The sequence below is a fragment of the Corythoichthys intestinalis genome, chromosome 6 (genome assembly GCF_030265065.1).
Source record: "Corythoichthys intestinalis isolate RoL2023-P3 chromosome 6, ASM3026506v1, whole genome shotgun sequence".
NCBI lineage: Eukaryota > Metazoa > Chordata > Actinopteri > Syngnathiformes > Syngnathidae > Corythoichthys > Corythoichthys intestinalis.
This window is the reverse complement of record NC_080400.1, coordinates 56,281,678-56,307,492: the sequence shown is the minus strand read 5'-3', so window position 1 is coordinate 56,307,492 and position 25,815 is coordinate 56,281,678. Positions and strand designations below refer to the sequence as shown.

The 25,815-nt window shown below is 37.9% G+C and overlaps 1 protein-coding gene across 2 annotated transcripts in view; it reads left to right on the top strand.

Annotated features, from left to right (window-relative positions):
* ngef (neuronal guanine nucleotide exchange factor) overlaps positions 1–25,815 on the top strand; it is a 62,798-nt gene that overhangs the window by 7,246 nt on the left and 29,737 nt on the right. The window contains exons 2-7 of one of the 2 annotated variants that reach the window (XM_057838664.1): positions 5,170–5,266; positions 9,811–10,119; positions 10,451–10,509; positions 14,714–14,952; positions 16,287–16,447; positions 16,562–16,714. In XM_057838664.1, coding sequence (XP_057694647.1) covers positions 5,170–5,266; positions 9,811–10,119; positions 10,451–10,509; positions 14,714–14,952; positions 16,287–16,447; positions 16,562–16,714 — 1,018 coding nt within the window. Of the gene's footprint in view, positions 1–5,166; positions 5,267–9,810; positions 10,120–10,450; positions 10,510–14,713; positions 14,953–16,286; positions 16,448–16,561; positions 16,715–25,815 lie in introns of both variants that reach the window. The other variant, XM_057838663.1, reaches the window with a different exon arrangement.

The window sequence follows — 25,815 nt, the reverse complement described above, 5'->3', positions numbered from 1 at the left end:
ACAATGACTCCCCTCCAAAGGTATTAAAAGAATGAGGCCAATTCATTTAGTTTTTGTTGCAGGCCCAAAAAAACTGTCAGACAATATTTTTGTAGAGTTTACTATTTAATTAGATGCTCATAAGAACATCTAAGTCATTACATTACCTCAACCGAATTTGACAGATTGGGTTGTACGGTTGGCCTATGTTTGGTATCATGAACAAATCCTGCCTTTCTTGAAGTTTTTTTTGTTTGTTTGAATCAATCCATCTATCACATATCCTCTTTGTTGGCAGCTAGGGTTGCCAACTCCCTGTAATTGGTAGAACCGGCCGGCCCGATAACCGTCACCCTTTAATAATTTTTTTGTCTGTAAAAAGTGATTTTTTAATTTTTATTATTTGGTTATGACTATAATATTATAATAATTTTAATCAAAACTAAATGAATTAGGTACATATTTGAGTTATATAAGCACATGTAAAAACAATAATTATCAGCAATGTATTCTTAATACAAAATATAATAGAATTAAATCTGTACTGCTAAATTTTAAATGGTATAATTTAACACTTAAGATCCTAAGCCTTTATGTATATGTTTGGGTGGGTGGGTGTTTTTGGTGTTTTTTTTTTTTTTTTTAAATACTGTACTTGTTTTAAAAGTACAAACAAACTCTCAATTGAGGTGTGTTCAAATTCCCCTCAGCAATAACATTTTTTGCAAATGATCACTTCAAATATTATGAATTTGACAGAACACAAAAAGTATTAGGGATGTTCCGATCACCTTGTTTTGAAAATCTGCTGATACCAAGTCCCGATCCGCTACTGGGAAAAAAAATTGTTTCTTTTAATTTGAACAAAAGTTTCAAACATGTTCAAATACTGTACTATTTACCACGGCTGTAGGTTTGGTCTCAATTTGGTAGGGACGATATAACAGCATAACACACATGTACACTTTTTGCTGGGGGCGGGACATTAATAAGACCAAACAGATTGGGCTAACGGCGGTCAGGGCTACATTTCTCACCAATACGAACTTAATTAAATGATTAATGAAGTTCAATGATTAATGCAAAATAAATCTGTATTGACTTATACTGTCGCACTGCAAATTTACAGTATAACGTCTTAATCTGATACGTATTTTCTCTTAAATCTAGTGGAATAATTTTCTTCATCTTGTTTTGAGTTTTAAAGGCTAGTTAACAGATTACGTATTAATGCATCAGATTCTTCCACTTACTTTAATAAATATTACCATTGGTTCTTATTAAGCTAAAAGTCGGCCATTTTTCAACTAAATCAAGAAAAATAATGCGTTCAAATAATGTTTTAAACAATATCTTTGAAATAAGAACTTTTCTGACATTTTTTTTTAGATTAAATGTACAAACTTTTTTGCTTGAAATAAGTCTTTTCAGCTATATTTCTTATTTCAAGAAACCTGAGTTTTTACACTGAAAGCGAGGGAAGTTTTTTTTTTTTTTTGTGTCACTTTTAAGGAGGTGGGTTTTTGAAATGCATATGCATTTGTTCAGGTGATCCACTGTATGATTCAAACCTTTGTTTTCAAAAACTACTAAAGAAACATTTTTAAAACTTCCAGAATAAATGTCTGGATTTTATTAGCAAATTTAAATAGCATTATTTGAACACAAATTATATTAACATACACAAGAAATACAAACTTGTTCATCATCTCTTAAGTATCCAGGAATGCAAAATGGGAAAAAAAAACTTTTGTCTTAAGACCACTCAAAATTGTCTGTCTAAATAAATTAAATACTAGTATAACAAAAAAAAAAATTCTTAGTTTGGAAATAACACCAAAAACAAATGGAGCCTTCCTTCTGGAAAAACTACTGCTTTTGTCCACTAGCGCAGCCGAACTCAATAAAAAAATGAATGCTCCTTTGGGCTGCTTTACGACGACATAAGCAAAATAAAGATGAAAACTGGGAAGAAGGGGGTAAACCTTGGTTCACTACATTTCATACAGCTGAGCAGAGTTCACTATATTTTTCACAGTGTATGTAACGTTAAGATAGTAGAAAACACATACAGGAGGACACCTCTCCTAAGCAGCTTCCTACTCAGCAAGTTCACACAGTTTAAGGTAATGGTAATGGAGTAATACTGTGATGCAGGTCGGACTTTCAGTAGCAAACTTAGTGGTGCGTTTCCCACCTTCACAACAATGACTTTTTACATTACTTACAGCGGCTGCTGGCCGAAAAAAAACTTCTAATATCCCTCGTCTTCAAAGCGGGCGGAGGAGGCGGCATGTTGACATGTAACGTAATTCTGTACTCTGAGAGTGTGCGTGGAGGAGGGGGTGTCAAGTCATCAGCCAATCAAACGTGCGTTTGAGGGGGAAAAAACATGGACAGGCACATTCAGCAAGTGAAAAAGGGGTAAATGTAAGCCTGAAAATAATTTACTTAATCTTGGTTAGGTCAATTATATCGTTACTTCATATGGGAAGACAACCTAAATGACCTATATAACTAAACACATTATATAATACAGGTAAGGTTGCTTAAAAGTTGGTGAGGACAATTTCAGCATCCTGAAAAGTTGCTAGTGTTTTGTCCCTACCATCCCTATGTCAACCCACACCCTTGCTATTTACAGTACTTCCTCTTCCACTATTTCCTGGAGTGTTGTGGAGCTTAAAAAGTATATATTCTTGTTTCATTTGGCCATTGCAATTCTCAATTATTTTGTTACTTTTTTGCCCTTAAAAATTAAATAAAATAAAATAAAAAACCCTATCCTTTTCATCTGATTCTCTGAAAATGGCAAGATCGGCACGATTTCCAATCACGTGATCGGATTGGGGATATCCCACTAAAAAGTATCATACAATTACTGAAAATAGAGTACACAGAGAATAACAAAAAAACAAATGAACATTTTTATTACTGAAAGTAAAGAACACAGAGAATAACAACAAAACAAATTTTCATCATTTTGAACATGCTTTTTACGCTTGCTTCACTCAAACCTCCCACACTCTTATGTTGTCTTCTGTTAGCAACAGTACCTCGACCAGTGAGGGATTTCGTATTTTCATTGTTCCGTCAGCTCATTGGGATCTTCTTGTAAAGCACCATACAGTGGTATCAAAAAGTATCTGAACCTTTTGAAATTTCTCACATTTCTGCATAAAATCACGACCACAATCAGATCTTTGTCAAAATCACACAGATGAAAAAACAGTGTCTGCTTTAACTAAAAAAAAAAAAACATTCATACGTTTCCATATTTTATTGAGGATAGCAGGCAAACAATGACAGATGGGGGAAAAATAAGTAAGTAAATCCTCTCCCTAAAGAGACTTAAAGAGCAATTGAAACCAATTTTTACCAAACATTTTAAGTCAGGTAAGTGCCCAATCACTGATGAGTGGTTTAAAGCTGCCCTGTCCACTATAAAACGCACACCTGGAATGAAATGTCTTCATGAAAAGTATGGTCTAATGTGCATCATGGTTTGGCCAAAAGAGCTGTCTGAAGACCTGTGATCAAGGATTGTTGATTTGTATAAAGCTCGGAAAGGATACAAAGCCTTCTCTAAAAGTCTGGATGTTCATCAATCAACAGTCAGAGAGGTTGTCTTCAAATGGAGAGAGTTTGGCACTATTGCTTCTCTCCCAAGGAGTCGCTGTCCACCAAAGATGACGCCAAGAATTCAGTGCAGAATACTCAGAGAGGTAAAAAAGAACCTGCTAAAGTCAAAATAGTGTCTGCTAAAGACTTACAGAAATCACTGGCACAGTCCAACATCTCTGTGCACACATCAACTATATATAAAACTATAGCCAAGAAGGGTGTTCATGGGAGGACTCCACAAAGGAAGCCACAGCTGTCTAAATGAAAAACATTGTTGCTCGTTTAATGTTCGCAAAAAGGCACTTGGACGCTCCACATAAGTTTTGGCAAAATATTTTGTGGACTGATGAAACCAAAGTTGAATAGTTTGGGAGTAACACACAACATCATGTGTGGAGGAAAAATGGAACAGCTCACAAACATCAACACCTAATCCCCACTGTGAAGCAAGGTGGAGGGAGCATCATGATTTGGTGCTGTTTTGCTGCCTCAGGGCCTGGACAACTTGTAATCATTAAAGGAAGAATGAATTCAAAAGTTTATCAGGATGTTTTGCAGGAAAACCTGAGGCCCTCTGTTAGACATTTGAAGTTAAAAAGAGGATGGCTGCTGCAACAAGACAATGATCCAAAACAGAATTAAATCAACTTCAGAATATTTTCAGAAGAACAAAATACACGTTCTGGAGTTGCCAAGTCAAAGTCCAGACGTTAACCCCGTTGAGATGCTGTGGCATGACCTAAAGACAGCGATTCATGCCAGACATCCCAGGAATCTGACTAGACTACAGCAGTTTTGTAGCGAAGAATGGGCCAAAATTTGTCCTGATCGATGTGCCAGACTTATCTGCAGCTACAGGAAGCGTCTGGTTGAAGTTATTGCCTCCAAAGAGGGGCCCACAAAATATTAAATGTGATGGTTCATCTACTTATTTTTCCTCCTTCCGTCATTGTTTGCATACTATCCTTATTTAAATATGAAAACCTATAAATGTTTGGGTGTCTTTAGATAAAGCAGACTCTGTGTTTTAATCTGTGTGATTTTGACAAAGATCAGATCACATTTGATGGTGATTTTTTGCAGAAATGTGAGAAATTCCAAAAGGTTCACATAGTTTTTCATACCACCGTACCAGTATACGTTCCTTGTACAAAAAAGACATTATTTCCGAGTTTGATGATAGTAAGGGACAAAGCGCCTCCCTTGAAAGCTCAATAAGGGACGCAAACTTTTCTGTTTCTGTTACTGTTTCTGAATACCGGACAATTACCTTTGTCAAGTAACAGTTGAAAACCCTATTAGAAGTTAACTTGCAAGAGGACTCATCAAAATCTTCATGGATCCTGTTTCCTTCAAATTCTTTTCGCATATTGTAGCATCTAAAAAAACAATTATATTTTTAGTTAATCTGATTGCTACATAATTAAAGAAACACTGTCATTTTCATTGCTCACTAACTCAATTCATCCAGAAAAAAAATAGGCTATTTCACGTTGTCATGTCAGTAACTGTTTGTTCCCCTCTCTTTTTGATTATGTGTAACTTTTTCCCCCCTCTTCACAGCAGGTTCTCCCAGATCTGGTGTGGACAACACCACATCAACAAACTCTTATTCTAATACTCCCTCACCCCATAAATCATTGGAACTGTCCTCGGCTGCTCGGTAAGTTAACTTAACTTGACTAACAAAACCAACACCGCAAAACCAATTTTTTAAAAATTACATGTTGTGTCATAAATTGAGCCCGAAAGGAGTATAAGCAGGCCCAATTTCTGTCGGTATGTGTAACATTCCATTTAAACAAAAATCCTGCAAAAAAAAAAAAATATATATATAATAATAATAATCAATTGTGTAGCTACAATATTGTAAAGCCACCTTCCTGTTATGATTCTCATTTAGTTACACATCACAAACTCCATGGTCTTTGAGATATCTTTTTGGACAAGTACCTTCTAGGCATGCGGTTGTGTATATTTTTGAACACAGAGCACACATTCCTTTAAATTATCACAAAGATTGCAAACAGGCGGAAAATATCCCGATGTAGAACTGTTGAATACCTTCCATTGGAATTTGTTAGAATTATTTGGAATTAGCTGCAAAGGTGTGCACAAACAATATAATGTTTTGTCATAAACAGTCATGCAATCGACTTTACTGCTGCTGATGTCTTTTGTGCTTGTTTGTGAAGCTACCATTTTGTTTTCAGGAACTTAAAAGCATACACGAACTCAAAAAAACAAACAAAAAAAAACATTAATTTATTTCCGAATACAAAATGTTTATTTTAGACTCTAAACACGCTCTAGTGCAACAGTGACAATGAATGCTGCTTTTTAGCTGGTTAACAGAGGTGGGTAGAGTAGCCAAAATTTTACTCAAGTAAGAGTAGCATTACTTAAAAAATAATACTACTAAAGTAAAAGTAGACATTCATAAAATTTACGCGAGTACATGTAGAAAAGTATTCGGTGAAAAGAATACTCAAGCAATAGGTAACGGCTTGCAATGTCTGATATCTTGTAAACATTTTTCCCCTCAGTCCGAACTGAACTGAAATGAACTGTTAATATTATACTGTACTATAACCTATTAAATGACCATATAAGGCCAAAAGTACTACACAAACATCATTGAATTCTGTCTTGAAAAAAATGACAGAAATGAAACATCACTTCCCCAAATACTGTAAGTGCATTCTAGTGAAATTACCTTGAAGTTAAAACGATCATATGTCCGGTAGTCCGTGGTCTATCGGTGCCAAATAAAAACTGGGTGACGGGTTGAACTCTGCGCTTTTGAGTGAAATACTCAGGGGTGAAAGTGGGCCAGAACGGTCAGGAACGCAGTTCCGGTAAGAGATTCAGGGCCAGAACGCAGTTGCGGTATAAATTCAGGGCCGGAATGCTGTTTTGGTATAAAATTCAGGGCCGGAATGCTGTTCCGGTATAAGATTCAGGGCCGGAATACTGTTCCGGTACATGGTGCTTTGATTACGAAAATATGACGGCAACTGTCAAAACGCTACGTAAAAAATAAAAAATAAAAATGCTAAGCTGCCACACATGTATTTCATCTCCAAGAAGAAAACAATCTACCAACGTCAGATTTACATACACAAGTGTTACAAACAATCATAATAAAGTGCTTGTGTAGCATAATCTGCTCGTGTAGCATAATCCATTTGTGTAGCATAATGCTATAGCAATATTTATTATTTATTTTATTTCACGGACGGCATGGAGGTTTCCCCAGCTGCTGCTGTTATCTGAGTCTGACGATGAGTCACGTCAATGTGCGAATGCACGCAGCAAAGCAAAACGCCTAGACTCATTTATCCGTTCAATTAGCTGACATACTGACATGTGATGAGCAGAGATACAGTAGTTAGCTCTGATTGGTTCAAACGTTGGATGTTTTCTGGAACAGCAAAAAAAAAAAGTTGAATTGATGTGACAAATAAAGGGCAATGCATCATAAAATGGATCAAATTTTTAAGAGCAACGAAAGACTTGAAGAGGATTATTTATCATATTTAGTTTTATTTGCTCTGATGGAGAGGTTCAGAACATATTAGATGTCAATGTACACTTTGGACTTATATTTGTTCATTTATGTTAGGCTACTTATTCATTTCCTTACGATTTAAATTTTTTGGGCCAATTTTTGCACGATCTTCAAAATATATTTCATTTCACTCTGCATAGTATAAGTCATTTGTACTTATTTTTCTGAATGTATGGTACTTATATCTTTGTTATTTAAAAAAAAAAAGGAATGGAAATGTTTACATTAAATTTTAATATACGTCATATGTTCTTAAGTAGTTAAAACTGAGATTTGCCATTTAGTATGAGAGGAAATGAGGGGGGAAAAAATTAGGAGATGGAGGTTGGGGTTATTGCTGTTTTTGTTAACTTTTATTTTGCAAATCATTGAAAAAATACAATTTTGAATGATAATCAGTTTTTGCGTTATAGAAGTAACTGTTATAAAACAGTTTTCTTTGCATTTCAAAAATGAAATAAATAAATAAATAAAATTTCTGGCTCCGTGGCGACCTTCACGTCGAGGAGTTCTGGTAAGAAATTCTAGCCACTTTCACCCCTGGAAATACTGTAGTTATTTTTTTTATGGTGCTTTAAAGACGCCACGTGATTAAAGAGGCTGGCGTGCAAGCTTGTATGTGGTCACGTGACTATATTGTTACGTCTTATCGGCAGTGGTGGAATGTAATAAACTAAAAGTACTTTGTTACAGTACTTAAGTACATTTTTGGTATCTGTACTTAAGTATAAATATGAAGTGGTACTTTTTAGTTTTACGTCACTACATTTTATAGCACGTACAGTATCTGTACTTTTAGCTCCACTAATTTTCAAATTGTCACCTGCATTACACGTTACTTTTGTTTGTTTTCTTTTTTTCTCACTGTGAATTGATAGTTTTCATGCCTCCGGCACAATCGATAAGCCCCTTGCGACTATACTATAATTGACTAGAGACAGCAATACAGTACCTATCCTTCGTTTTTCGCGGTTAATGGGGTCAAGAAACCGCTGCGATAAGTGAAAAAACCGTGAAGTAGCGCCCCCCCCAAATATATATGTTCATTGTTCATTGCATTTATTCAGATCTATCATTGGAAAGCGATACATATAAGACATGTTTTTATTGCCTTTTCCCCCAAAGCATACTTAAAAAAAAACTTTTATGCAAATATATATTTTAATAAATGTTTTTTAAGCACCCTAAATGTAATAATTATGATAAGTTTTAAACATGTTACTGTCCCACAGAATTATTTTTAAAGAAGAAAAAAAGTACACGCCCAATCCATTTAAAAATAGTATTTAAGAAAAAATGCTTGTCTTTATTAAATGCTTCATTGATTGTCCACTCAAATCCGCTCCAGCTGCTCCCTTACACACAATGAGTTGCCACAGCAACTGTTTAACAAGTTAAACAATGATTGACGCGTGTCGCGCTTTGAAGGTCGAGTCTCTGGCAAGATCAAAGCTTAACTGTCTGTCAATTATCGTTTACTTTAATAAGCAACTCCAGTTCACTCTCTGACGAACAAACAGCAGGGAGAGGGAGAGAGGGAGGGTGCAAGCATTAGACTGCGCGATCAGCTCGGCACACCTCATCTGTACTGTGTTTTAATTGAAAAAAAAATTTCGCGATGGACTGGGGATGTAAAGTTTGAAGCGCGAAGTAGCGAGGGATCACTGTACATGTAAGATTAGGCAGGTGAACAAGATATTGACCAATAAAAACCAACATTGAGAGCAGCGCCCCTTCAGATGGGTGTTGCACACTCTTGAACAGTAGGTAGGGGTATGTACCTGATAGTTGCTTGCAATCCGCCGTTAAGCAAAGTTTTGGAGTTTTAAATAAAATATAACTGTCGGCATCACTGGCAAAAATAAAGTAAAATCTAATTTGTAGAATAAAGAGGAAAAATGTAAGGACTAGCGTAGCCCAAAGTAGTGGAGTAAGAGTAGTATTTATTCTTCACAAATCTACTCAAGAAATAGTAAAAAGTATTAGAAGTACATTTTCTCAAATAAATGTAACGTGTTATTACCCACCTCTGCTGGTTAACCATTGTCTTATAAATAACCTCAGCTCAAAACCAAAGGAAACAAAGCATAACAGTTAAAAAATAAATAAAAGTAGTAAAAAGTAATATGATAAAGAAAAAGGAAAAACAGCATATAGAATGTTTTGATGAAAGGATGGATCGAAAACCATGACTTTTTTCAACAAATTTCTGACTCCACTGTGAACTTACGGTATAGTTCTGTTTTCGAGCTTCTATTGAGATGCTTGGCATTACAATCAGATGACAAATTGCCTGTTGTATCCTTTATGATTATTCTCATTGTTAAAGTGACAACTACTCAATTACTTTTGGTTTCTACCTATTAAAAAAAGAAAATAATCAAAATACTCGACAACTGTTTATGTGTAATCCGTGACCCATTATTGCTGTGCCGAGGTGAAATTCCACCAATTGCTTGTATATATGGCTCGACTTCTAGCACGTGCTTGAAAACAAACCAACACATGTACGGATAACGATCACACTCTGCTTTGGAATTTGTGTTCCAAGGTTGACTTGGTTAGTTATGACTCTTAAGTGGCTTTTGTGTTATGAAATGCAAGCCACAGATTTCCCTACATCTCCCTCTTTCCAGACCTGCGTTGCCAAGCAATGGTGAGGCCAGCAGCAGATATTATTCTTTGTACAACATGGATGCTGTGAATAAGGAAAGAGGAAGTGTGGGAGGAGGGAACGTGGACATATCTGCTGCCTCCTACCACCACAACACAGTCGTAACAGCTCTCGACTCGTTGTCGTACCGAACTCACAGCATTCAAAGTGGAGACATTAGAAAGCTGTCTGAGCAAACAACCGCAGCCTGCACCGTACGCGACACTGGAAGGACCATGAGTTCGGGAATGCCGAGCGCTGGTAGAGTTGACCGGGATAACCTCAACTACAGGTTTGACTAAATTTCACTGAAAAAAGGGGAGACGGGCAAATATTTAAAGCTTGTGGGCTCCTGCTTTAAATAAATGAACAGCATACAGGTAAAATAAACAAGAAGCAAAAATGGATTCTTTTCTTCCTATATTTAGAGCAATTTCAAATTAAATTGATTGATAGGCTTCTGTAATATCGCTGCTGTAGGGTGAATCTTAATGAAAAGTCAAACGCAAATAACGGTGTCCTCATTTCGTTTTATACATCATTGGACACATACTGAACATATTCTTCCACCTGCTTGACAGCTTGTCTTAACAAGTTATCTGTGTGCTGTTCTCTCTTTTCAGAATGCGGACCAATGGAGCTTACTCGAAGACAATCGGCCTCAACCTTGTCAAAAACATAGGTGAGGACACTAATCACAGTGTACAGCGCGTTCTCGGCATGTTATGCCCTCCGGGGCTGCCCAAAAAAATGAGAGTTAATTCACCTGTAAGACTTGATAAGACTCGTGGTGGTGTTAACAGTGCTATAACTAATGACTTATGTGTTATGAGTGTCTAAAACCTTCATGTTTCATGTAAATAATCATGCCTGATTTGAAAATGATTGGAAAATAACAGCGCCATGCTGTTGTTTACTCATATGTACATCTTCCATCCTTTTCAGCTGCGTTTTTTTTTTTTTTTTACTCTTATATAACTCAAAATCCATTTCGACGCCCACCAAACCAATCTGCAGTATACTGTATATCTGAGGGAGATTATGCAACACGCTCCTCTTTTTTCACATTACTTTACCTTTTGGTATACACAGTCAATACAGCATGGAAGAATGTTTGTTCTTGTCAGTGAATTTTAAAAACTTAAAAACATGGTGTGCTCCTTCAACCCCCAACCTGAATCTACTGTAGTGCTACTTACGACACAATAGTTCAAAACCATTGCTCAACATTGTACTTTATGCTTAGACTCATGGTCCCTCAACAACAACAACACTGCACTGCAACTTAATTGTGGGGATGCCATGCAAAGCAATGCTTCCCACAAATGACACAGTGGTATCTCGGGGCAATGGAAGTCACTCACAGCAAGGGGAGCTGAGGATCTTATTTTGTTTTTCTCATTCAAAACATTTTCAGTCCAAATTTGTCATGCTCACACTTTTTCTCCATGCAAGGTGAGCACAATGGCAGTACACATGCATACTGGATAGTTGACGTACTACTACTAGGCTACTACAAAGACAGCGTTCTATTTTACATACAGTGTGTGTTGGAGTTTTTGTATTGAAATAAAAGCGCTCCTGTATTATAATGCAAATCCCCACAGCTTAGCGCAATGGCACACAAACACATTTGAAAACTACAAATTGATTTCTGAATATTATTTTTCTCATGGCAAAAACACTAAAATGTTCAAATTTAAAATGTATCTTGTCCTACATTTCTTATCTGATTCACACAACATGCACAAAAGTTGTATAGTTTTTTTTGCCCAAAACATACAAGCCTATACTAACTGTTGGGCAAGGAGCATCATAAAAGACTTAACACACTCCTGCTTCCACCTCTTCAACCTGTTGCCCTCTGGCTTCAGGGCCTTACCAGCCAATCAAACAGACTGAAAGACAGTTTCTTTCCAAGTTTGCACTGAAATGTCAATGTGTCATTCCATTGCTAATGCCACAACATTGTCACATACATCTCATTAAGTGATATGTTCTCAGACATCTGTCTCAATCTGGGTACTGCAGAATCTGGGCATTGCATATGCCATATTTGCACTGTTAAAGTGTCATATAAGCACTGTTAGATTACCACGACCTCACCACTTTCTGCTACTCACTTATTCACTTTATTCGCAATCTGTTTACACTGTAACCTGTGTTTTTATATCAGCCTTATTGTACTTTTGTTTTATGTTGTTCACGTTATGGTGAAGCTTTAAATCTCGTTGCACTCTGTATAATGACATTAAAGGCTATCTATTTATTTTTATATCCTTTTTGAATTTTTTGGCAGACAGCTGAATTCATGGGTCTTTCAGGTCCTGAAGCAGCAGAACTGCCTCAGACTCCCGCACTAGCACCACCATTTTTTATGTCTGTATGATGTTCATCCTCTGAAATGTGATGTTAATTGTCTGCCAGATGTAATGGGGCACACACCTTCCAATTGTCGGGGGGCTCGGCATTGAATTTGGAAGTCTGCCATGCAGCCATTTTTGACCAGTGTCTCGGTTATGGTGGAATCATGAGCACTGACTGAGACAAATGAGGCCTGCAGTTGAGGATTTTGTTCTGGTGTCTTTTGTGACCTTTGGGAGTTGTCATTGGAGTGATTTTACTCCGTGAGTGTTTACCACTATTATATGTTCCTGGCATTTGTGGATCATGGCTCTCTCTGTGGTTAACTATAGTCCCAAGTTCTAGAAATTTCTTTGGAAACTAATAAGCTAGATCTCAAAGGCTTTTAAAGTAATTTCTTCCTGAATTTCTTAAGATCACCACATATCTAGATTTTGAGGACCTTTTGGTCTGCTTCGTTTTGGCTGCATTCAGACTGCAGGCTAATCTGATTCCAATCGGATTCCTCCTCAAATCTGGTTTTTATGGCTGACTGTTCACAGTATTTTTAGCAAGTGTACATATCGTATCTGGGCCTGTTCAGATTGGGCAACATTATTGACCCATCTGACAGGTTGCTGTGGAAACGAAGGCGTCATCCAGTGAAGAGTGACATCAAGGACAGTCAAAACCCATCTGAGCTGTTCAGACAGAGAAGCATCTTGTCCATATCGGATATGAAGCTACCTCCCGTATGTGGTTTCAATCCGTCTGAAAGAAAAAAATTGGATTTCTGTGCTTTGTGACTGTTCAGACTACAGAACAGCCATCCCGTTTTAGTCTGCATGGGTTAAAAATCAGATTTTGACTGCCAGTCTGAATAAAGGCCCAAGTACACCAGATGCATGATAGTTGCGGTTCCGGTCCGGTTCAGTGTTGACTGTGTGCCACGCAGTACGTCAAAAACAGGCAAATCATACCGGCTGCGCGCGGCTGCGGTCTGCCAACTCCGTCCCCTCGTGAGATCTCGCGTGATCGCGCGCGATAATGTGCCATTTAAAACAACGACAAACACACGGAGTCTGTACTCATCAGAGAAAGAGCACTTTATTTCCCTTGCATATTGATATTGTAACATTTGCTAAGCGGAAGTTTGGCCGCGAAAACAACACACGAGCTTCAACGCCTTTTTCCTCTTTTTCTTTATTAACTTCCCGCCACCTCACCAATGCAAAAACAACAACTATATACACTGACGCTATCTAGTCCACCAATCGGAGCGTCGCGCTGGTGCACCAGCACACCAATGACAGCCCCGCGTTGGTGCATAAATTAACCCACCGATGACAGCCCCGGCGACGCTACAATACGGTATTTTAGTTGTGTCTGTCTCTTAATTCCAGATTGACTGCATCATGTTGAGATCAGGGCTCCGTGTGTGGGGGGAAAGGGGGCTATTATGCCCTTGGTTGTGTCGGTGGGTTTATATCTCTGTGCACATTTAAAAATTATGGCACATAACATCTCATAGAGCTGTTATAAACAACTGTTAAATAATCTGTAATATTTATAAAATGGATAGCGAATTCTATATTACACGAACTAAAAAACAGCGTACTTGGAATTGGTGTCTCAACACTGCAGATTCCTGTGCCCAGCGCAAACTGTTGTTTTTTCTATGAAGAGTCAAGTGAAATGTAGGAAAGAAAGAGAAACGTCTTGAATAGACCACCAGGTCGAAACTTGTGTGGGTCTCTTTTTTCTCTTTCGTACTTTTCCCCCTCGACTCTGTATACAAACCGACATTGTGTGTGCGCCGGACATGAGAATTTCTGCAGTGGAACCACTTCCAGATACGCAGCTTTTTTTTTTTTCGCTCAAAGTTGTCAGCATGCCGTGTGTTTGATATCATTGCCAGAAAAACACACATAATAGGACACCTTGCAGCTTTGCTTTTAATGCTGTCCTTATAATAACGATCTTCTGCATCGTATATTACTTTGTGACTTTCCAGTTTCCACGTCCATGATGAAGCGCTCATCATCCATCTTCGCTCGTGTTTAAACCGTGATTAGGCACCTGGGCTTTAGACGTCAGGCCCAGCTCCGCCCATTTTGTCAGATGCGTGTCTGGCAAAAATAGAAAATAGCCTATACCATCCGGCGGGCATGCGGCACGCCGGAGGTGGTTCGCAGTCAATCCGGAGCACTGACGCGGCCGGTATACGTTGAACAATAGGATATGATGGGAACGGAACGGATTTGCTCCGGCGCTACTTTATACCGGAGTCGGACCGGAACCGCAACGATCACGCATCTGGTGTACTTGGGGCCTAAGGCCCTAGTCAGACAGGTCCTCACGTTAGTTACTGATTAAGAACAGGTGCGACAGTATCAGGCTTGTGTGTGGCTAGAGAATTTGAACTCAGGTATGGTAACTCATAGTCATTGGCTGCCATTGAGCCATCCATTCCATTTGTACGGATAGGGCTTGTAGTGAATGATCACTCCTGCAAGTTAATGCCATATTATATTGTTTTCCAGGCTTTTTGTATCAGGAATACAGAGATACATCAAAGAAGCAGGAGATTGAGCAAAGGCGTCAGCGCGAGTATGGCCTTCCTTCCTCCATGTTGGCAGGATCCAACATCTCATCCCGTCCGGCATTACAACTACAGCTGAGGAACAATACCCGAGCGCTGAGCTTGTGGCAGAACCTGGATGTGGTGCAAGCCAGTGGACTACTCAACGAGCTACCACAAAAAGAGATTATAATGCAAGAGGTGAATTTTGTTAATGTTGTGTAAATTGGACGGCCACAGCTATCATTTATTGATTGATTTATCTACGTAATTTATCATGTAGTTTGACTTTGCCATTGTTTTTGAATGTGTTTACTACAGTGCCAATGGATGGGTTTTAGTTATTTTCTTTCAAAAGTGCATGGTTTCGTTAGACCACAGGGAGATAACCTCCCTGAACACACTGTCAACGAGTCTTAATTTATTGGTAAAGTGAGGCAAATTTATTTGTAAAGCACAGTTCAACACGAGGTAATTCAAAGTGTTTTACAAAGCATTAAAATCCAAAAACACAAATACAATGATTTATAAAAATCCCATTAAATCATCAAGAAAGTTACAACAAAATCACATCAAGAAAGTTACAACAAAATCAATAGGAAATAGAAATAAAACGTTTTATTTATATATATATGTAAAATAATTTAATGAAAAGCAAAAGTCACGTAACTTAAAATCTGACGTATATGGGCAGTAGCGTTTTTGGTAGGGATGACCCGATCGCATATTTTTGCACCTGAGTCTGAGTCACCTGATTTTGAAAATCTGCCGATACCAATTCGATACCGAAAAAAAACTTTGAAAAAAGATTCTCTGGCAAGATAAAAGCTACAAACCTGTCAGTCATCGTCAACTTTAAGTACCAAATGCAAGCTGGACAGTTTGGCTGCACTGCTTAGGAGGGGAGGGGGTGAGAAGCTATGGCACTGAACGAGCATGAAGAAGAAAAACATCAATATATTTTTTAAATTAAAAACCCGATCCTTATCACCTGACTCAGATCCTCTGAAAAATGGTGCGATCTGCCCGATTTCCGATCACGTGATCGGAAATCAGGACATCCCTAGTAATTTTACATGTAATAAAAGGTTTTAGCACTCAAATCTGGCTGTAGTTACTCCACCCGCCCACTTTTTTTCAGCAATTATGATTGTGACATCACAACCAGAATTGATGATAATGCCTAGCTTTATATTGCTGCATTAGCTAGTACATGTTGACAGAACGACAGAACAGTCAAACGGCAACAAAGGAATAAAAGCTGCTCATTTGCTGTGGTATTTCATAGCATGTTTAAAGTAGCTAACAAAACCCGGGACTAAACTGAACTGACTACAGAAGGTAGCAACAGGAATTAGAGAAGGTACCAGACAACACAGCATCAATGAAACGAGCAAGTCTGAAAGAAAATAAAGAACTAAAGACAAACAAAAAATTAGAAAATTGAACAGCTGGACAAGCTGATAGGTTAACGCCAGAGAAAGGCTGATGAAAACACGTGCTGAGACTGTACTTTCAATTTTATTTTTGTCCAGGCCATGTTTGAACTTATCACTTCGGAAGCATCCTACTACAAGAGTTTGGAGATTCTAGAAACTCACTTCTTAAAGAACCCCTCATTGATAAACACACTCAGCCAGTCAGACATGCACTTTCTGTTCTCCAACATTGAAGAAGTTATGAAAGCCAGTGAACGGTAGGATAAAAAGCTTTGCTCAGTACAAATCACTGATCGTACTTGCATGATGTAATCCATTTAAAAAGATCAATTTCAGAAAAATCGATCATGAAGCTTTTCTTATCTTTTAAGGTTCCTGATGGATCTCGAACACCGAATTGAAAAGTCAATTGTGATTTCGGATGTGTGTGACATTGTTTACAACCATGCTGTGGGGCACTTCCATGTCTTTATCAAGTACGTCATTAATCAGGTTTACCAGGAGAAGAACTACAGGAGAATTTTGTGAGTATTCATTATCGTTCATATTATCTGTTGCATTCGGCATTAACTATAGTCGTTTGAATTTTAAAGGGATCCACGGATAGAAAGACTTGTAGTTCTTAAAAGATAAATGTTAGTACAAGTTATTATAATTCGATATTGAAACCCCTCTTGATGTTTTCGTATTCATACAATTTATAAAATTCTTTTTACTAGTAGGTCGCCATTGTTGTTGACGTCGCAGTGCGGTGACGTCACAGGGCCACACTGCCAGAATTCTACCTGTCATTCTAAAAAAAAAACAACAACAACAAAAAATATGTGCCACTCTTTAATTATGTAAGGTAGGGATTTAAATACGCCACATGGTGTCAATGGCGAGTTTATATTAATTAGGGATCAAGCCAATGAGTGCGTTTTGTCCCTTGACTGACGCTGCAGTTTCTTCAATCCACAGTGGGAGAGAGAAAGGAGAGTGGACACAGGCATACAGGTTCGTAGCTCGGACCGCGCCGTTTATTGGCATAAGCTTCGGCAACTCTTTCACAACACACATAAGTATCATATAGTGAAAATACTACAAAACTAATATTCATATCTCTCAAAAAATGTCACCAACAAGAAAAGTGCTTTAATCTGTATTACTTAGGCCCTATTCTCACACAGTAAACACAACAATGCAAAGAGAACTGGCATTCACTTAAAAATAGATGCGCAAAATACACATAAAACTTACTGACTTTTGTCAAACTTTATTTGAACATTTTAGCAACTCCTTTAGCTCAACAAATACACTGGATGGCAATATTTAGTCACAATACACAAACTATGACGCTGGGAGCCATTTTTTAGGAGTCATGTGAAGACAACACTCAAATGAATGTGAATCACAACAGACCCAGTCTATAAAAAATAAAAAAACAGGGAGGTACGGTATCAGTCGAGGAGCAGAACGCACTCATTGGCTTGATGTCTTATTAATCTAAAACTTGCCATTGTCACCTTGTGGAGTATTTAAATCACTACCTAACATAGTTAGAGTGACTGCGGCCCTGTGAACAATGGCGAGCTACTAGTTTATTTTTATATTTAAAATTGTATAAAATATATTAAAACGAAAACATTAAGAGGTGTTTTAAAATCAAATTATTATTACTCGTACTGACATTTATCTTTTAAAGAACTACGTCTTTTTATCCGTGGTTCCCTTTAATATGGGTCGTTTGTTGACACCCTTCTGATGAGCTCTAGCTATGTAAAGGGGTGACAGTGGCGCAGGTGGTCCACTCACTAAAAGATTGGGGGTTCAATTCCAGCTCCCACCCACTCCCACCTGTGCCATTGTGATTGTGTCCTTGGGCAAAATACTTCACCCTACTTGCCTGTGTGAAAGTAGTGTGAGAAAGAGCGGTTGATTGTGGTTGGGAGGGGCGATGGCGCGGATTGGCTGCCTTGTTTCTGTTGGACTGCCCCAGGGCAGCTGTGGCTACAGTAGTAGCTTATCAACGTCGAGTGCGGTGTGAAAGAATAATTCAATGTAGAGTGTCCTGGAGTGTCCAAAAAAAAAAAAAAAAAAGACTAACCCGTTTCTGCACCATGCTCCCTCAGTTATACAGTTATACCCCTACCAAAAAGTATGGAATCACCAGTCTCGGACAAGCAATCACTCAGACATTTTATCATGTAGAACAAACTCAGATAAAAACCTTGAAAAAGTAACGAATTTGCTCTTTTAACAAAGAAATGAGACTGTTTTACATCCATATCTATAAAGAATTCAGGGATTTAAGCATTCATTCACAAGAATTTTAAACATAAAAAGCTCTTTGTGGTGATAAGGCGGCATCACAATGGCTTAGACTAGCAGCACATTCGACATATTTAGGTAAAATAAATGCTAGCTTCCCAGTTCTTTGCTTTTTTAACAAAGAAATGAGACTGTTTTACATCCATATCTATAAAGAATTCAGGGATTTACGCATTTATTCACAAGAATTTTCAACATAAATAGCTCTTTGTGGTGATAAGGCGGTGTCACAGTGGCTTAAAGAGTAGCAGCACATTCAACATATTTAAGTAAAATAAGCGCTAACTGCACTTTTTTTTCCTTTGCTTTTAACCAAGAATCGAGACTGTTTTACATCCATATAATTTTTAATCATTTCAGCATTTATTCACAAGAATTTTCAACGGGAAAACCTCTTTGTCTGTGTTTCCACCCAGCTTTGACGGAGATAGGCCCCCTATGAATTGGTCCCACGCTCCGTGTCCCGTCAATACATTATGAAGTCTATGGCCATATTTAGTTGTAGAGGTAAATGACATTCAGTACCATCGATTGATTCGCGGTTCACATGGCTGACTTATCAAAAGATTTTTTCTATTCTTCACGTACAGTTCTGTTCAAAATTATTCAACCCCCACAGTGGATAAGTGTTTTTGCAAGTTTGACATTCATATTTCATCTAGTTTATAATCACATCAAATAACGACGTGTCAAATAGACAAATGCAACTGAAATAACAAAAATATTTGGGGAATATTCCAATTAATGGCCTTTCTGTCATTACCTCATTGACAAAATTATTCAACCCCCCACCCCAAGTCCACCACTCTTATGGACAAAGGTTTCCATTAGGTGTTGTCAAACAGCTGATGAAAATATCTTTAGATGTGAATGAAACCCTAATGAGCAGCAATTAAGCAGATTTAAATAGACTGTGACACATGGCTCTTCTTGGCAGTTAATGACATCTTTACAACATGGTGAATTCCAAGGAAGGTCAAAAAAGTTCAGAGAGCACGTCACTACACTTCATAAGCAAGAATATGGATTATGAAAAGATAGCAAAAGGACTAAAAATTTCAAGAGACACAAATGGGAGCATAGTTCACAAGTTTAAAGCAAAAGGCACAGTGGAAACGCTACATAGGCATGGTCGAAAGAGGTTACTGTCTGCAACTGCTGTGCGATACCTGAAGTGAAAGGTGGAGAAAAATCCCACAGCTGAGGAACAGGACATGGCATAGGAAGGTATTCAGATTTCATCCTGGACAATAAGACACACACTGAGAAATGATGGCTTTAATACAAGAACTCCCAGGCGCACCCCCCTGCTGACTCCAAAAGAAGTATGGCAAAATCCATGTAGACAAACCACAAAGGTTTTGGGATAATGTTCTCTGAAGTGATGAGACCAAACTGGAACTTTTTGGGTCAATGGATCAACGGTACGTGTGGAGGAGAAAGAATGATGCTTATAAAGAAAAGAACACCCTATCTACTGTGAAGCACGGTGGGGGGTCAGTCATGTGCTGGGGTTGTTTATTGCTTCTCAGGTACAGGGAATCTTCAGCAAGTGCAAGGTATTATGAATTCAGTTCAATACCAGGAGATCTTGGATGCAAATGTCATGCAGTCATTGACAAAGCTGAGGCTTGGGTGAGGTTGGACCTTCCAACAGGACAATGATCCTAAGCATGCCTCAACATCTACCACATCTTGGTTGCAAAAGAAGTGCTGGAAGATTCTGGAATAGCCATTAAAATCACCAGACTTAAATCCCATTTGAAATTCCTGGTGGTACTTGAAAAAGGTAGTTGCAGCATGCAAGCCCAAAAATGTTAATGAACTGGAGGCCTTTGCCTATGAGAAATGGGCAAAGATACCTGTGGATCATTGCAAGAAACTTGTGTCAAGCTATGCTTAATGTCTAAAGGATGCTATTGTTGCAAAGGATGTTGTACTAAGTACTAAGGTTATACATACCCAAGGGATTGAATAATTATGTCAATGACGTAATCACACTAAGGCCATAAATGACAATATTCCCCAAAAATATTTTTGTTATTTCAGTTGTCTTTGTCTATTTGACATGTCATTATTTACAGTGCTGGCCAAAAGTATTGACACCCCTGCAATTCTGTCAGATAATGCTCAATTTGTCCCAGAAAATGATTGCAATTACAAATGCTTTGGTAGTAATATCTTCATTTATTTTGCTTGTAATGAAAAAAACACACGAAAGAGCATGGGGGAAAAAATAAATCTTTATCATTTTACACAAAACTCCAAAAATGGGCCGGACAAAAGGATTGGCATCCTTTGAAAAATCATGTGATGCTTCTCTAATTTGTGTAATTGACAGCACCTGTTACTTACCTGTGGCACATATCAAGTGGTGGCAATAACTAAATCACACTTACAGCCAGTTAAAATGGATTAAGGTTGACCCAACCTCTGTCCTTTGTCCTTGTGTGTACCACATTGAGCATTGAGAAGAGAAAGAAGACCAAAGAACTGTCTGAGGACTTGAGAAGCACAATTGTGAGGAAGCTTGGGCAATTTCAAGGCTACAAGTCCATCTCAAAACACCTGAATGTTCCGGAGTCTACGCAGTGTCATCAATAAGTGTAAAGCCCATGGCACTGTGGCCAACCTCCCTAGATGTGGATGGAAAAGAAAGCTTGACGAGAGATTTCAACGGAAGACTGTGCAGATGGTGGATAAAGAACCTCGACTAACATCCAAACAAGTTCAAGTTGTCCTGCATTCCGAGGGTACAACAGTGTCAACATGTACTATCCGTTGGCATCTGAATGAAAAGGGACTCTATGGTAGCATACCCAGGAAGACCCCACTTTTGACCCAGAGACATGAAAAATCCTGGCTGGAGTTTGCCAAAACTTACCTGAGAAGACCAAAAACGTTTTGGAAGAATGTTCTCTGGTCAGATGAGACAAAAGTAAAGCTTTTTGGGGAAAGGCATCAACATAGAGTTTACAGGGGGGAAAAACGAGGCCTTCAAAGTAAAGAACACGGTCCCCACAGTCAAACGTGGTGGAGGTTCCCTGATGTTTTGTGGTTGCTATGCTGCCTCTGGCACTGGACTACTTGACCGTGTGCATGGCATTATGAAGTCTGAAGACTGCCAACAAATTTTGCAGCATAATGTTAGGCCCAGTGTGAGAAAGCTGGGTCTCCCTCAGAGGTCATGGGTCTTCCAGCAGGACAATGACCCAAAACATACTTGAAAAAGCACTAGAAAATGGTTTGAGAGAAAGCACTGGAGACTTCTAAAGTGGCCAGCTATGAATCCAGACCTGAATCCCATAGAACACCTGTGGAGAGATCTGAAAATGGCAGTCTGGGGAAGGCACCCTTCAAATCTCAGAGACCTGGAGCAGTTGACTAAAGAAGGATGGTCTAAAAGTCCATCAGAGTATTGTAAGAAACTCATTGATGGATACCGGAAGCGATTTTTTTGCAGTTATTTTGTCTAAAGGTTGTGCTACGAAGTATTAGGCTGAGGGTGCCAAAACTTTCGTCCGGCCCATTTTTGGAGTTTTCCGTAATATGGAAATGATTTAATTTTTTTTTTTCATTCTCTTTTGTGTTTTTTCATTGCAAGCAAAATAAATGAAGATATTACTACCAAAGCGTTTGTTATTGTAATCATTTTCTGGGAGAAATTGAGCAATATCTGAAAGAATTTCAGGGGTGCTAATACTTTTGGCCAGCACTGTAATGTGATTATAAACAAGATAAAAAATAAATGTCAAACTTGCAAAAACACGTATCTACTGTGGTGGTTGAATGATTTTGAACACAACTGTAGCACATCGTGAAGTCCAGGACGGTATTCTATCTGGATACTTGTCAAAAAATAGGTGGTTCATGACACATTTACCCTACAGTACACGTAAAGAAATCAAACCTGTATTGCTTGATGACATACAATCCTCTCTAAAGTTGTCTCATCTTAATTATCGCATCATTTCTTTTTGTTCATCTTGGCAGAGTGTTTCAATTAGTTTGACAGTGTTTCCCACAAAGAATACAATAGGCAGTAGCGAGTGCAGATTCTACACTAGACCTCACCTTGATTAGGCATCAATCTTGCTGTAGTTTGAAGTCCTCTAGACTGTCTCTGTGGACACTAATATTGTCAAATAGGCTAATTACGTATTGTATTAGCTTAAAAAATGGGTTTATTACTCTGTTTCACAATAGTACTACAATGATAAAAGCAAGGCATCTTAACAGCTCTCGCTGTCAGTCCAAAAAAACCCCCATCATCATCCCCTTTAGGACAGATGTTTACATAATGTGTGCGTATGAGTGGAAAGACACAAAAGTCAGACTAAAATGTAAGGAGCCATGAACCTTATCTGTCTGTTCCTTTTTCGAAACTGGAAAAACTAGGTTTGACAGTGACTGACGTTACAGTTGTGTCACCGCAGGAGGGAAATATCTGTACTCCTTTATTGTCAGGTTGAAATCGACTATTTGCTAATCGTGAAACTATTTTTCGAAGTCCATTCAGAAACAAACAAACTCAATAAATGTGGAACCGTGGATACAGTTGAAAATACTGTAAACAAAAAAAAACTGTGTATAGAGGGAGAAATAGAGAGAGGGAGTGGTCTGGAAGAGCCGGCTTTTGAAGTCAAAGGCGCACCTACCTTACAGGTGTGTCTGAGGTGGCTCACACACTGAAACCGGTGCTTTGTGAAAAGATTATACACGAGATTGTAAGCTATCATATTGCACATTGCTCCCATGATAACATAGATACATACAGTGAATGATCATCTATGTAACTGTTTGGTAAATCATTCAAAAATATCTCCAGGATGTTAGTTGTTTTGATTTCAAGGTGGAACCTGTGAAGCTAGCTACCTAAAGGCAGCTATATAGCTACAGCTATAAGGAATTTTTATTATTAATTTAAATTTAAATTACATTTTTATTGTTAATTTAACCCTTTAACACCGAAAGTGTCGGCGGCGATGTGTTTACGCATATCATCTTTGAAGCCTCGTTACGCTGTAATTACGTGACCCACGTGCCGCTGGTTGCTCTCGTTTGAAAGTACAGAAGTTGCTGTCCACACCAGTTTTTATTTGAAGTCAAACGACCAAGTAAAACGGGAGATAATGTCATTTGAGTTTTATAGCTGTATTGCACTCATAAATAACCATTAAAACACTGCATGGACCATGTGTTTATCTCCATATTTCCTTCATTTCTTGTCCTTTTTCAAAACGGAAAGCAGCACGAAAGACTACATTTCCCAAGAGCCGTTGTGAGGTCAAGAAGGACTAACCTAATGTGAACATTTTTAATAAATTGCCGACCGAGGCGCCACCTAAGGAAAGGGAGGCATTCGGAGTGAGCACCAGCCGGTTGGATTGAGCGAGCGACTTTGAAACGTGCAGAATGGATTGAGCGAGCGACTGAAACGTGCAGAATGTAATGAAAACTAAATTTAGCGCAAGCCAATGCATTATTTAATTAACTCAAGGAAAAGGATGAGCCATATTTGTCGTTGTTTTCCTCGGATGAGTCGGCGTCTCAGCGAGTAGAAGTGACAGCGCGCAAACTGCGAAAGAGTGGGCTGTGCGACGTGTGTTATGTAGCTCATTGTCCTGTTCAAGAGGAAACTTTGGAGTCACAAAAAAAAAAAAAAAAAAAAAAAAAAATTTCAGTCGCTTGCTGGAAAAAAATTGAACTGAACTACTTGCCATTATTTTTGTAACTTTTTTTCAAGGTTATATATATATATTTTTTTCTTCATTATCAATCTTTTCAATTTGTATAAAGATGTGTGTGTTCGAGAAGCTTGATTGCATGTATACTTTTGATAAGGTAACCTAACCTCACAAAGAGATATCCTCTAAACCCTTTTTGTGTTAGATTATATATATATATATTTATATATATATATATATATATATATATTAGGGCTGTCAAAATTATCGCTTCAACGGGCGTTAATTAATTTTCTAAATTAATCATGTTAAAATATTTGACGCAATTAACGCGTGCACTGAATGAGCCGCTCTCGCATTGCCTCAAACAGATTTCAATGAGGCCGTTTATGGACATTAAGAGTGAAGAGAATGCCACCGGCCGCTTGGGGGCAGCGCAGCGCCGTTCCATACTAATGTTATTCCTTCTAATAGTGGGAGAATTAGTAGTTGTGAGACGTTTATGCTGTTGCTTTGTGCTCCACACATATTTCGCTAAGTTTGCTTTCTTTTAGTGGAAATTATGTGTCTCTTGTTGTATTTTGGGTAAGATATGCACAGAGATATATCTTTTATAAAGGCGAGTGGACACAGGCGTTCTTTGGGCTGCGCCGTTTATTGGCATACGCTTCTGCAACTCCTTCACAACAAACAGAAGTATTGTGAAAGCACAACAAAAATAATATTGCTATCTTTCAAAAAAAAAAATAATGTTCACAAAATGAAAAGCACTTCAGTCTGTAGTAATGAGGCCCTATTCTCACACAGCTAAACAACAATGCAAAGTGAACTGGCATTACTCAGAGTTTGGTCACTCAATTCTTATTATTGTTATTTTTATTCTTCTTATTATTATATTAACTCTACTTTTGATTGAAAATTGTACAAATTTTATTAAAACGAAAATATGAAGAGGGGTTTTAATATAAAATTACTATAACTTGTAACTATAACATTTATCTTTTATGAACTACAAGTCTTAGTATCCATGGATCACTTAAACAGAAAAGAATGTTAATAATGCCATTTGTGGATGTATTGTTATAATAAACAAATACAGCACTTATGTACAGTATGTTGTATGTATATATCTTTCCATTCCAACAATAATTTACAGAAAAATATGGCATACTTGAGAGATGGTTTGAATTGCGATTAATTGCGATTAATTACGATTAATTAATTTTTAAGCAGTAATTAACTCGATTAAAAATTTTAATCGTTTGACACCCCTAGTATATATATGTATATGTATGTATACATACATACATACATACATACATACAGTGGGGCAAATAAGTATTTAGTCAACCACTAATTGTGCAAGTTCTCCCACTTGAAAATATTAGAGGCCTGTAATTGTCAACATGGGTAAACCTCAACCATGAGAGACAGAATGTGGAAAGAAAAACAACAGAAAATCACATTGTTTGATTTTTAAAGAATTTATTTGCAAATCATGGTGGAAAATAAGTATTTGGTCAATAACAAAGGTTCATCTCAACACTTTGTTATGTACGCTTTGTTGGCAATAACGGAGGCCAAACGTTTTCTGTAACTCTTCACAAGCTTTTCACACACTGTTGCTG